This window comes from Podarcis erhardii (assembly GCF_964252035.2).
Source record: "Podarcis erhardii genome assembly, chromosome: 11".
Lineage (NCBI taxonomy): Eukaryota > Metazoa > Chordata > Lepidosauria > Squamata > Lacertidae > Podarcis > Podarcis erhardii.
The window spans coordinates 8026409-8040148 of NC_138501.1; the positions used below are offsets into that span (position 1 = coordinate 8026409).

The following is a 13740-nucleotide window of genomic DNA, read 5'->3' on the forward strand; positions in this document are numbered from 1 at the left end:
GTTAAATTTAGTTATCATCACTTTGTTACTTTTATTTCATTAAAATAAAGAAAGAAAATGTTTCCCTCTGTGAGGGAAAGGCACAGATGTCAATGAAAATGTTTTCTATGACTATGATCCTACATATCAACTGCTCAGCAGTAAAATCAAGGAGAATTTTGGGCTGCACAACTCAAAATTTTATTTATTTTGAGTGTCTGTACACCGCCCTTAAGCCCAAAAGGCTCCCAGAGCGGCCTCCATACAATCATTTAAAACAATAAGAGTTTTTCATTTATTTGCTGCGGGGAATTAAAAAATGTTTCAGGCCTGATCTGTAGCCAGCAGAGCTCAGAGCCCGTAGGTCAGTGGCATGGAATAAAGTCCTGGGTTCAGTCTCTGCCATCTGGGTTTCGGATAGCAAACTTGAGAATGACACCTGAGATCTTTAGGAGCTGCAGCCAGGGAGCCTGAGCAGTACCAAAGCAACTTCTGATATCATTAACTGAACAGGCCTAGTTCATATTGTCCTGGGTATGATGATGGGATGTGGCATAAACAGGAATGAGAAGTAGGTGACCAGCTCTGCCTTTTTGATGGACAGTTGGGTTTTGTACAAACACCTAGACATGGAGAAAAATGGAGCCACCATTGCTACAATGCAGAGATTACCTGCTCATGTCATTATTGTTATGCCCATGGTGGGGGCCAATCATGGGCGGAGGGCAGCTGCCCCCCTTCAAGTTAAACAATAAAAATACTGTACAGTACTTAACTTACTGACCAATGACGTTGGTTCTGTCCCCACCAAGCAAAAATCCTGTCTACGCCAATTGGGCCAATCTAACCAACCCCTAGACAAACCTAGACAGAATCTTAAAAAGCAGAGACATCACCTTGCCAACAAAGGTCCGTATAGTTAAAGCTATGGTTTTCCCAGTAGCGAGAGCTGGACCATAAAGAAGGCTGATAGCCGAAGAACTGATGCTTTTGAATTCTGGTGCTGGAGGAGACTCTTGAGTCCCATGTACTGCAAGAAGATCAAACCTATCCATTCTGAAGGAAATCAGCCCTGAGTGCTCACTGGAAGGACAGATCCTGAAGCTGAGGCTCCAAGACTTTGGCCACCTCATGAGAAGAGAAGACTCCCTGGAAAAGACCCTGATGTTGGGAAAGATGGAGGGCACAAGGAGAAGGGGACGACAGAGGACGAGATGGTGGGACAGTGTTCTCGAAGCTACGAACATGAGTTTGACCAAACTGCGGGAGGCAGTGGAAGACAGGAGTGCCTGGCATGCTCTGGTCCATGGGGTCACGAAGAGGCGGACATGACTAAACGACTAAACAACAACCACCACACCCTAGGTGCGCCCCTGGAGACATGCATAGCAGAAAACATAAAGAAACCCGAGTTCATCTGCATTTAATTTAGTTGTAGTCCGATGTCTACCGTCACGTCTGCTGGTTTGTTTTTGCGCTTTGCAGGGGTCCTAAATATAAGCACCAATTCCGTGAATTGGCTATATTTCCACTGTTACTTGTGGCACAATGCTACTTATAATGTCATATTTTTATGAATTGTTTTCTGGTCATTGACCGTATTAAAGATAAAACAAAACAAATTCCTTCCAGTAGCACCTTAAAGACCAACTAAGTCAGTTCTTGGTATGAGCTTTCGTGTGCATGCACACTTCTTCAGATACCAATATGGCAGACCAACAGGTATTAAAGATATTTGATGTTGCGCTTTGCAGGCGGCGAAGACTTTTGAGTTGGACGAAAAGATCCCCGCCTTGTCTTGCGAGGTGAAACGGCCTGAATGCGCGTTGGCTGCGCTTGGGGGCATTCAGATCATATCTGCTTGCAACGTCTCCTTTCCCCCCTGGCATTGTTTTGAAACAGGATTTCCCTCGCCTTGCTGATTATATTATTATCATTGTATTCCATATCGAGCAGCTTGTGCCTCTACGATTTCCCAGCAAAACCCACAAGCGAGCCAGGGCACGGGTCCTTGTCCTCGGCCGCCCCACTGCTTCCCATAAAAACAAACCACCCCCTCCCTCCCTTCCCTCCCGCTCCTCCATCACGGAACAGGTCCGGGCACCGCTCGGATCACGGGATCGGGAGTCACGAACTTCGGCAGGATTAGCCCTTGCTCCGCCTCGGCGCCGGGCAGCCAATCGAAGCGCAACGGGGGCCGGGCTTCGGCAAGCCGGGCACATTTAGAGCAAAGCCCCCGGCCCGAAAGAAGCCAGAGCAGGGCCGAGCCGAGGAGGGTGTTCTGTTCCTGGGGCCGACCAGGTGGGTTTGCAAGCGCCGGCAGGTCGCCAAGAGCCTCCATTTCGCTCCTCTCCGCGGGCTAGTTTTGTGTAATGGCTGAGCGCTTGGTCTCCAGCATCCCTCGCCGCGCCCCGCTCCCTGCCGCTAACGGGGGCCTGGGGGGAAGAATGGGGCTCCTTTGGGTACCCCTCGGATGCTCGGAGCCACTCGGCTTCCTGCTCCCCGGTGGAGAAAGGAATCCGGGAGGCGTTTCACGGGGTGTTTTTGTGTGTGTCTTTATCAGCGGGCGAAGGGCAAGGAGGCGCCTGGGCGCTCGGCTGAGCTTACGTATTTTTCTCCGAGGAGCCCCCTTGCCCATCTTTTCGAAGTGGGAGTAGCGGGGATTTGGGGCGCGCCCGATTTGCTCGTGCGCGTTTTCTTAGGGCGCCCCCAACTGGGGTGGGTCCCCGCCCTGCCTTCCCAGCGCTGGGCTGCTGCGCGGGTCCTTCTCTCCCTTCGAGGCAGCCCAGCGCTGGGGTTTCTCATCTTCTCCCGGGTTGAGGGCTTTCCCCCTTTTCCTTTTCTGAACTTAGACCGCAGCGCGCTTCTGCTCCAGCGCCGCCCTCCCCCAAGCGATTTGGCTCCGGATCAGCAGCCGAATGGGCTTGTTTACACTGGGCCCGGCGCCGGAGCGCCCTCCCCCCTCGGCCGCCTATCATGTGAGGGGCGCTCGCGTGTCTGTTTACTGGAGCGGGGTCACGTGCTGGGTTTGGGCTTTTTTTTTTTTTTTTTGCAAGGACCCCCCCCTTCACCCCCCCCCTTGGTACTCCGCCCCAGACTGAGATGTCGGGAGAGCGGAAGTGATTCCTGGAAAATGCCTGATGACTCATATCGGTATCCAGGGAGGCTTCTGAAAGCGCCAGCTATTAAAATGCTTACAGATTCCTCCTGTTTTTCTTCAGCCTTCGACAAGGGCTTTGAGAAAAGTACATTTGGGGTGGGGTGGGGGGGGGGAAAGGTCGCTGTCTTAGTTATCTAACCTGCAAAGGAAAAATCTGTAAAGCAGCCAATCTAATTCACTCCGATTGAATATTTGTGCGATGAAAAAAGGATTGAGGGGTGAGTGGGTGGGGGCTGTAATAAATAAAGCATAGTGGTACCTCGGGTTAAGAACTTAATTCGTTCCAGAGGTCCATTCTTAACCTGAAACTGTTCTTAACCTGAAGCACCACTTTAGCTAATGGGGCCTCCCGCTGCCGCCGCGCCGCCGGAGCACAATTTCTGTTCTCATCCTGAAGCAAAGTTCTTAACCCAAGGTACCAATTTCTGGGTTAGCGGAGTCTGTAACCTGAAGCATCTGTAACCCGAGGTACCACTGTATAGGATTGTTAGAGATGTGGTTTGTGGACATCTGGCAGGATTGGAGAACCTAGGCTTAGTAGTTGCTTAAACAGGCCTTCCATATCTCTCATTTGGTTAGTTTCTGGTGCTCATTTTTCACTTGCCACGGAACCACGATCTGAAACATGTATATACATACTAGGTGCCTTGTGTGGTAGCGCTGTGGGGCATTTATACCAAACCTTTAAACAAGTAATTTATTCTCTCTCTCTTCAGTGAATTTCACTTCTGTATAGTTTGCATGGCCTCATCAGAGGGGATTAAACTGTTTCTGTCTATTGGTTCCTCGCTGTAAGTGAAGGAGCGATTCCTGTCTGATCAGATCTTTTTCTTGCCCTATAGAGAGGTTTCACCATGAAGTTCTATCTGTGCATTTTGGCCCTAAGTTTGGAGGCATGCTTTGCCGCCCCAGGCCTGGACCCTGCTTTGGATGATCACTGGGGCATGTGGAAATCGTGGCATAACAAAAAATACCATGAGGTAAGTGTTACTACATACCTCTTAGTGCGCATGGGCAAAAGGTGTTCAGAATATGTGCGGTAGCAAAAGTTGTATGAGTGGTTCATGTATCTGTTGGTGAAACCATCTGCTAGCCTAGGTATTTGGGTATAATTGCCACCTTAGGGGACACAAACAACACTTCAGTAATCTGAGAGTTATTAGTATAGCAGATCATAGTTAAGAACATAATGAACACCTTTTTAGTCCAGTATCCTGGTCCCTCAGTGGCCAACCAGATTCCTTTGAGAAGCAGGCAAGCACTGTTCTCCCCAGTTGTGATTCAGAGGCATACAGCAACCAGGCAAGTTGTACAGGTAGACTCAAGTGCTCTAGATACTTTATTATCAGATACGAAAAGAATTTCTCAATATTATTTTACTGCTTGAATAAGTCTCATCTTGGGAACAAAAAATGTAGCTTCCTATTATATGGGAATACCAAGCTTTCCAAGTAGTCATGTTAAGTATGAACTACTCAAATATTAGGGCTAATGTTTGAAATGTTTTTCATAGCAATGGTAAGCTGCTTAGAGCAGCAAAGAAAAGCTAGGCATACTTTTCATTGCTTAATTCAGATGTCATTGCAAGCCACATTTAAGAATTCTGGCTTGGCATGATGCCTGGAGGGACAAATCATGATTTGTAATGAGCCAGAAAACCAGAACTGGATACCATGATTTAGTGTGGTGCGTGACTTTACAAACCATAGCTGCAGCAGCCTATGGCACTTGGAGCCGTAGCTATACCAAATAGGGAAAATAAAACAGGGAGGCAACCATGGTTTGCAGAGGTTCCAACCATGGTTTGTCACAAACTATGGTCCAATGTCTGAACTGAGCCTATGTCTTTAGCTGTTAGAGGCTGCTGGGTGCTCAGTTTTCCTTGTTGCTTTCTTCCTCTTTTAGAAGGAGGAAGGCTGGAGAAGAATGATCTGGGAGAAAAACCTGAAGATGATTGAATTGCACAACCTGGACCACAGCCTGGGCAAGCACAGCTACAGACTGGGAATGAATCATTTTGGAGACATGGTACGTAAATGCCAAGTTGCACAGCTAGCATCTCTTGAGTAACTGCTTAGATGGCATGCTGACTTATTTCCTCTTTCTTCAGACTAATGAAGAATTTAGGCAAGTCATGAATGGATTTAAACGCTCCAAAACGGAAAGGAAGTTTTCAGGATCACAGTTCCTTGAACCAAATTTCTTGGAGGTGCCAAGATCTGTTGACTGGAGGGATAGAGGATATGTCACACCAGTGAAGGATCAAGTATGTATCTGATCTGGGTTTTTTCTTTTCCTTTGCCTAACACAAGCAGCTTAGTCTGTGGTTGGATTTCTGAGTGGTACTTTAGCTTCTGTAGGACTTACAGCCAAAACATAGCTACGTTGCCAAGAAAAAAAATAGCTCCTTTAGTTATGGGAGGTAGCTGAGGAAACTCGAGGACATAAGAGCCTATTGGATCAAGCTCCTAGGCAACTATCCCAATCTCAGAGTGACCAGCCTGAGCACAACAGCACTCTCCCTGTCCCCAGTGTAGAGCTAACATTCAGTGAGTATCCCTTGAGAACTGGTTGAGGGATGCTTGGCAATGGCGTCAAAAATACAAAGTGCATGTTTCTTACTTGATGCTAGTGAAATTGAGTTGCCTTTGCACAGGGGATGGGGACCCTCAGGCCCTGCTTCCTTGGGTGTCTTTTGCCCACCTGGAATGTGTTGAGCTTGAATAGTGCCTCTAGATTGTATGTTTTCTGTCTAGGCCAGCCTTAGCTCCCACCTGGCTCCCTCCAATTGTTGGACTGCAACTCCCATCAATCCCATCCATTAAGTACTAAATTGAGAAGAGTAGTTACCCTGCCAAAGCAGCATTTTCTCCCGCTGCTTTACTAGAAGCATTACAGTAGCATGCGCTGAACTTTTTCCTGGCTTTAAACCAATTCATTTCTCCTCATTTGCCCTCAGGGTCAGTGCGGCTCTTGCTGGGCATTCAGTACCACCGGAGCCCTGGAAGGACAGCACTTTCGCAAAACTGGCAAGCTGGTCTCTCTGAGTGAACAAAACCTTGTGGATTGCTCTCGGCCCGAAGGGAACCAGGGCTGCAATGGGGGCCTCATGGACCAGGCTTTCCAGTACATAAAGGACAACGGCGGCATTGATTCTGAGGACTCCTACCCATACATTGGAAAGGTGAAATGGCTTCCTGACTGACAGCCTCTTCCTTGTCTGTTCTCTTGTCAGATCTACCAGGTCAACATACCTCCCAGGAAAAGAAATTCCAAAAGTTGTGTTGGAAGAGGTCGAACCCAAGCATACATGGGGGTTTCACTGAGTTGTTGGCAGCCCAGCAGATGAAAATGGCAACTAGGCCTTTCCCCGCCCCCGCCCCCTTTCATCATTGGCCTGAATTGGTTTGAAAGCCTTGAGCAATGATAGTGTTGTGGTTAATTTAACTAGGTTGCACATGCTAGATAACCCTTTAAAGCTCTACTTGCGCAATGCAAGTTAAAAATAAAAACTACAGGTTTGCATTGTTGACACATCAGTGAGTTGCTGCTGGCTATTTATCTCGAAGGACTTGATAGGATTCTTAAACAGCTGAGCGTTCCGCAGATACCTGTAAAACTATATAGCTTTCAGAGTTACACTACTGAAACCTTTCTTCCACAACTTCTTAATTGAACATTCTGTTTTATTTTTCTACTTGCCTCTAATACCACTTGTTGGGTGGCAAGTTGGATGTAATACAACATTAAACTGCTGTTAGCGTGTTAAACTGAAGTTTTAACTTCAAGGCCCACCTATGACTTGGGCAGCAAAGAAACAAAATTCTTAACACTTTGGAAAGGGAGAAGCTGTTGCCATCTAGATACTGTTACCCCCTGACCCTCCACCATGCTGGCTGAATCTGCTAGTCTAGCATTCTCCGGGGAGCCCTCGTTTTCCCATCTCTGCTGTATATTGAGTTGCTTCAGAAACGGTTTCTTGAATTCAGGAGTGTCTTTCCAATACTAATCACCTCTGGTGCTGTTTCATTGTGGAGATGAAAGGACAGTTCTGTTCAGATAAGAACTCTTATCTCTGCTAACGTTTCCCTGTTATCCATAGTTCTTTCCTGGCATCCTAACTCTGTTTTGCCTGGGCAGATGTTGCATGCATTGTAGAGATTCCTAGGAGTGGAATGTGAGACTTGTCAGAAGTGCTGTGGTGGGGAATTGATAGATGTGTAGGGATTCTGTGGTCCTTCAGATGCTGGAATACAACTCCCATCCTCTGACCTGTTGCCTGGGGCTGATGGGAGTTGGAATCCAGCGATATCTGGAGGGACATGGGTTTTCCACCCATGATGTATATGAATCAGGGTTGGAAGGGAACTCAAAGGTAATGTAGTCCAACACCCTGCTGATGCAAGAAATCAACTATTCTAACGCTCCTTGATTTAGTCTTTGTTGAAGTAATGACATCTGGGAGGAGGATGGTTTGGTCCAGTATATCTTCTGTAAGTTGAAGAGCATTGTCTGTGCGTGTTAAAATTGGCACCTCTTTCACATGTGAAATATCTTTGGGTTTGGGAACAAGAAGTATGTAGATGGGAAGACCTAGTCACAAGCTCAGATGTGATATTTTCTTGTTGGGGCACATACTTCTTGTGTTGTTTGTGGTTATTTAAATTTGGGTGTATATTTATTTTTATTTGGGGTTTTCTTTTCTTTTGCATTCACTGACTTTCTGAATTCTGAACCACAACCAACGTGACTGTTGTTGTTTCAAAGGATGACGAAGATTGCTTGTACAAGTCTGAATACAACTCTGCCAACGACACCGGCTTTGTGGACATCCCTGAAGGGCGGGAAAGGGCCCTCATGAAGGCCGTCGCTGCAGTAGGACCAGTCTCTGTGGCGATCGATGCAGGGCACACCTCCTTCCAGTTTTATGAGTCAGGTGAGCATTAGTCTAAGGGTCTGAAAATGATTTGTAATGGACTTGGCTGAATGGAGTATTGCGCAGTTTGATTTCAGTGTGGGCAACAATATTCTGGTGTGCGCTAGTCTTGCACAGCCATTTTATCTATGAGGTGTATTGGGGTTCTGGGTCTTGTTCCATATGCATGGATGGTTTTTGCAGAAGCATTGCAAGGCTCTTGCTGCTTCTGCATAAAGATAAGACACCCCATTCCTCGTATTCTTAGTGAGTTCATGCAGAGTTTTGGTGGGAAGATAGTTGCCTTTTACAAGCTGCCAAGGCTTATAGAGCCCTGTGTCAGTTTCTTCCACTGGGCAAAACTTAGCTTAGTGCTAACACTTTCTGGACAAGGGACACCCATCAACTGAGAGGGCAAGGACTTAAAGTTCCGTGGTGGCACTGTGGTCTGAACCACTGAGCCTCTTGGGCTTGCTGATCAGAAGGTTGGCGGTTCGAATCCCTGTAACGGAGTGAGCTCCTGTTACTCTGTTCCAGCTCCTGCCAACCTAGCAGTTTGAAAGCATGCCAGTGCAAGTAGATAAATGGGTACCACTGCAGCGGGAAGGTAAACTGTGCTTCCGTGCGCTCTGGCACTCGTCACGGTCCTCTGTGCGCCAGTAGCAGTTTAGTCATGCTGGCCACATGACCTGGAAAACTGTCTGTGGAGAAACGCTGGCTCCCTCGGCCTGAAAGCGAGATGAGCGCTGCAACCCCAGAGTTGCCTGGATTTAACCGTCCAGGGCTCCTTTACCTTTATAATTCAGTGGTACAGAGACTTCTCTCTGAAAAGCCCAGGCAAGCTGCCCCCAGTCAGTATAAGACATTACCAACCTACATAGGCCCCTGGCAGTTCCTATGACTGAGCATTCAGATGGATAACTTTGGACCTAGTAGACGAGGAAAGGTTGCTGTTCTTCTGGAAGCTGATCCACTTTTTTTGACTCCTTCCTTTCTAGGTATTTATTACGAGCCAGAGTGTAGCAGTGAAGAGCTGGATCATGGTGTTCTTGTCGTTGGCTATGGCTTTGAGGGTGCAGATGAAGATGGCAAGAAATACTGGATTGTGAAAAACAGGTACTGAGACTTCTTTAATCTTTTGATCTCTGGCAGACTTAACTGTTTCTATATGCAAGTTTGGTTTTCTTCTGGCTGAGGTTTGGGGACATCCAGGCACTCATAACTCCTACCTGAGTCTTGAAGTTGTACAAACCAAGAACAGCTTTTTGGTTTGAAATCCGCTGAATGTATAAACTGTCCCAAAGAAACAGATACGCAAGGCACTAAATATTCCTTCGGGCCTAATAATTTCTAGGCTGCCCAAACACTTTTGGCTAGTCGTATTGCTTTCAGCCAAAGAAGCAGTCCATCTGTTATGCATTTGGTGCAAAACTACCAGGGGGACTGGGGACGGTGTGGAGGTACAAAAGTAAATCCTGTAACAAGAGGCAAAGTTGTAATGTTGTGTTTTTGTTTTTTTTTCTAGCTGGAGTGAGAAGTGGGGCCAAAAAGGCTATATCTACATGGCTAAAGATCGGAAAAACCACTGTGGAATTGCTACAGCAGCTAGCTACCCCCTAGTATAATTTTGCAGAAAAAGGAGCCACTGGAACAGCCACAGCCGTTAACTTGAGGAAATATGAACCACTGGAATAAGCTTTCCAGCTTGTTGGTCGCCAGACATCTTCTGAGGCCACCAAGCATTCCAACTGCAGAAAGACTTTAAACTGACTAGTATCTGTTTCTTCCAAGATTGTTGTTTGGGTTTTTTTTTTTAACCTTGAACCTCTCTGATGTTTACTTGATGGCAACATGTGCCCCTCTTTTTTCCAATTTTTTTATTATTTGATGTAAATGTTGCTTATGTGCACAAGCTTGTAATATTGATAGCTTGCAGACTGGCTAAACCATGTAGATTTTCTTTTCTTTTTTAATTTTATTTTTTAGGCAACGACTTGCACAGAACGTTACAGCTTTTAAAATAAAACACCAAACATTTCAATGTACCTGAATGGATTTTGTGTGCTTTCTTTTGTACATGAACTTCACGCTGTATCCCCTTTCTCAATCAAATCAATTAGTTTTGGACCAATTTGGTTTCTGATGTGGTAATAAAAGCTGCAAAATAACAGAACAGCAGTTGCAAAGCATGTAATGCAATGTTTTCTGTATGGTATTGGAGTTGAGGTTCTCCATCTGTAATGAGTACCTTAAAAGATTCCTAGCAAAAGTCATTACAATTCAAACTGGCTTATACCGCAATATATTTGTTAGTCTTGAGCGTTCCACAAAACTCCTTGGTAGCCTTTGCTGCAGCAGACTTCAAATGATTTCACAATAGGACTATACAATTTAATGCCAGGGACCTGCTCTCTCTGCTGTGCAGATATATGAAAAAAAGTTTTCCTTTGGGTGACAGTTGAATAGGGTATCTTTTCCATCTGCTAAAATGACACCTGTTCTGCAAGCACAGCAGAGTGAACTGTACCAGTTCAAGTCTGTTGGTGAGTTATAAAATTTTTTTGAATGCTCTGCAAGCAAAGTGATTTGCAGTCAGTAAACCAGTAGAGTTGGAAATCTAAATCTGAAGAAAGCTACTGTGCCGTTTTCTGTCTTAGGAAAAAATGTTGTGTTAACTTGGGGAAAACAGTAAAGTTGAAATCTTACCCACATTATGAACCGATGCAGGTTATGCTGCCCCCTGTATAGGTAGAACAGGCTTTAGAATGCAGAAACAAGTAAAGAACTCCACAGCGGCTTAGTATTTTGTTTATGAATCTTGTGAAATAAAAATAAGCACCGATTGTAATAATACCTCAAAGCTTTTTCCAAAAAGAAAAAAATAGTTTTAGAAAAACCCCAACTCTTTACAACTTACAAGAAAAATATTAAAATCAACAATTTTTACCATTTTCAATTTGGGGGCGGGGGACAGTAGTGATCTTGCCTCTACAGAGCTGTCTTGAAGATTGTCTTCTAAGCAGTTTGCACAGTGAAAAGTGTTAATAAAAATGGTTGTAGCATTCTGTGACCAATAAGGCTCCTTTCTTGATGGACTGAGAACCTAATACTGTATTATAAAAGCCTCTATGTACAGTGGTACCTCAGGTTAAGTACTTAATTTGTTCCGGAGGTCCGTTCTTAACCTGAAACTGTTCTTAACCTGAAGCACCACTTTAGCTAATGGGGCCTCTCGCTGCCGCCGCGCCGCTGGGGCATGATTTCTGTTCTCATCCTGAAGCAAAGTTCTTAACCCAAGGTACTATTTCTTGGTTAGTGGAGTCTGTAACCTGAAGTGTATGTAACCTGAGGTAGTAGTACCTTGTCACTGTAGTAGACAAGGTAAACTGCTGAAATGTGAAAGCTCCTGTTTTTGTCGCTTCGGTTATGCTGTCATGAAAGGAGAGGCGCTGGGTACAGTGCAAAGGAAGGCCTTCCTGCCTTTATGGATTGGGCCAAAATCCCTTTAGTTTTGGTGCTTTGCCTTTTTCTATTTGAAAAATTTTCTTCCTGTTCTTCATTCACTGCCCCGTGGAGATTCCCAATGAAATGGAGAGAGAGAGTGTGTGTTTTCTATAGGGTGGATTATTTGGTATCGCCTAAGAAAGGTGCACAGATTTTATGCAAATTTAGAAATAATAAAAAGTAAACCGAAATACAATTCATAGCTCCATAGTGGAGAAAACTTGCTATGTAAGCTGTGTGCCTGCTCAGTTTTTCAGTGTGCTCTCCAGGTGCTAATTGTTGATGGGTGATTTTGATGCCCCTGATTTATAAACCAGATCTCGACTGGGCAGCTCTTCTCACACAGAACACCCACGAGTAGAGGGTTGTGTTCTGTAAAGCAGAGCACAAGGCCTCCCTTGTTCTCTGCCTGAAAGTCTGCATAATGCATTTCCCTCAACTTCTCTCAACTGTTCATGGGAAGCCAATTTGGTGTCTTCTGGGAGTTGAGCTATAACTCCTATCCATCCCAGACATGGTCAGTGGTCAGAGATTGTGGGAGCTGTAGTCCAACAACTCTCCCTGATAGGACCCAGACCTTGTGATCATCATCTGTGGCTTTTCTTTGTGTGCCACCTCCACGAGAGGTCCAGAGGGTGGCAAAGCAAGAACAAGCCCTTCCTGCAGTGGAATGCCCTTCCCGGGGGGCTCGCTTGGCACCATCATTATTCATCTTTAGGCTCCAGGCAAAAACATTCCTCTTCAGCCAGGCCTTAGGCTGATGAACATGCAATGTCCTTTTAAATGTGTTTGAGTGGTGAAGGGGTAATTGGCTGGTGTTAGTTTTATGCCAACCTGCCAACCTGCCTGCCAACCTAGCAGTTCGAAAGCACCCCCGGGTGCAAGTAGATAAATAGGGACCGCTTACCAGCGGGAAGGTAAACGGCGTTCCGTGTGCTGTGCTGGCTCGCCAGATGCAGCTTGTCACGCTGGCCACGTGACCCGGAAGTGTCTGCGGACAGCACTGGCTCCCGGCCTCTAGAGTGAGATGAGCGCACAACCCTAGAGTCTGTCAAGACTGGCCCTTATGGGCAGGGGTACCTTTACCTTTACCTAGTTTTATGTATTTGGGGAAAGATGGAGGGCACAAGGAGAAGGGGACGACGGAGGACGAGATGGTTGGACTGTGTTCTCGAAGCTACCAGCATGAGTTTGACCAAACTGCGGGAGGCAGTGGAAGACAGGAGTGCCTGGCGTGCTCTGGTCCAGGGGGTCACAAAGAGTCGGACACGACTAAACGGCTAAACAACAACAATTTAGCATTCATATTTTGCGTTTTGATGCTGTGAACTGCCCTCAGATCTTCAGATGAAGGGTGGCATTCAAATTTAATCAATACATAAAATAATAAATAGTCGTCGGTGCTCATGACAGACATCCATTGCAAAACTGGGGAAAAAATAGTCGCTTTGCAATGGATAGCAGAGATACAGCAATGGAGAAAGACCTTTCATTATTTTCCTGCCCCAAACTGTACACCTTCAGCATTTCAAACCCTGCAAAGGAAAAATCTGCAGCAGCAGACTGAAGTAGCTTTTAAACCAACTCAATGGGGAGATTGAACTATAGTCACGTGCTGCCGTGGGCTCCTTTGGGAGGACAGGCATGATATAAAATTAAATAACAAAATAAATCTGCCTGTGATGGGTCCATTAGGGTGTCCAGTTATGCCGCCCGTGTTAACATAAGGAGGGTCTGCATCACCCCAAAGAGGGCAGTTATTTGCATATGGCAATGATATAAATAGAAGCAAATGTAGAAATAATTACTATAAATAGTAATAGAACCTCACCCGGGGGTGGGGGTGGAGACGCCAGGTGGTTTGTATGCCTACTCAGTCTGCTAGCATCAAGCTCCTCTCTCTCTTTATGGTTCCTTCTCTTAAAACAAGACTTGGGCTGGTCAGCACTGAAATACAAGACACCTTCAAATACAGCTCTTCAAAACAGTAAAATAAAGTAGGTCACCCAGCTATGCATTTATATGTACATAAAATACCTTGGCGGGTCGGCTCATAGCTTACCATTTAAATCTAGATCAACAAGGTTTCCACCGTCCTGACCTAACCAGGTGATAAGTACATTGGTGATTGGACTCTCTGTTCCTGCAAAGAAGTCTAGCCTGATCAGATGCATGTTTACTC

At 45.8% G+C, this 13740-nt stretch overlaps 1 protein-coding gene across 1 annotated transcript; it reads left to right on the forward strand.

Annotated features, from left to right (window-relative positions):
* Nucleotides 1-2129: 2129 nt before the first annotated feature.
* On the forward strand, nucleotides 2130-10099 carry CTSL (cathepsin L). The gene is made up of 8 exons (XM_081881105.1): nucleotides 2130-2280; nucleotides 3984-4119; nucleotides 5045-5167; nucleotides 5250-5405; nucleotides 6099-6323; nucleotides 7907-8075; nucleotides 9053-9170; nucleotides 9580-10099. Exons 2-8 carry the CDS (start codon nucleotides 3994-3996, stop codon nucleotides 9677-9679), a joined length of 1017 nt encoding a protein of 338 aa, XP_081737231.1. The 5' UTR covers nucleotides 2130-2280; nucleotides 3984-3993; the 3' UTR covers nucleotides 9680-10099.
* The last annotated feature ends 3641 nt before the right edge of the window (nucleotides 10100-13740 follow it).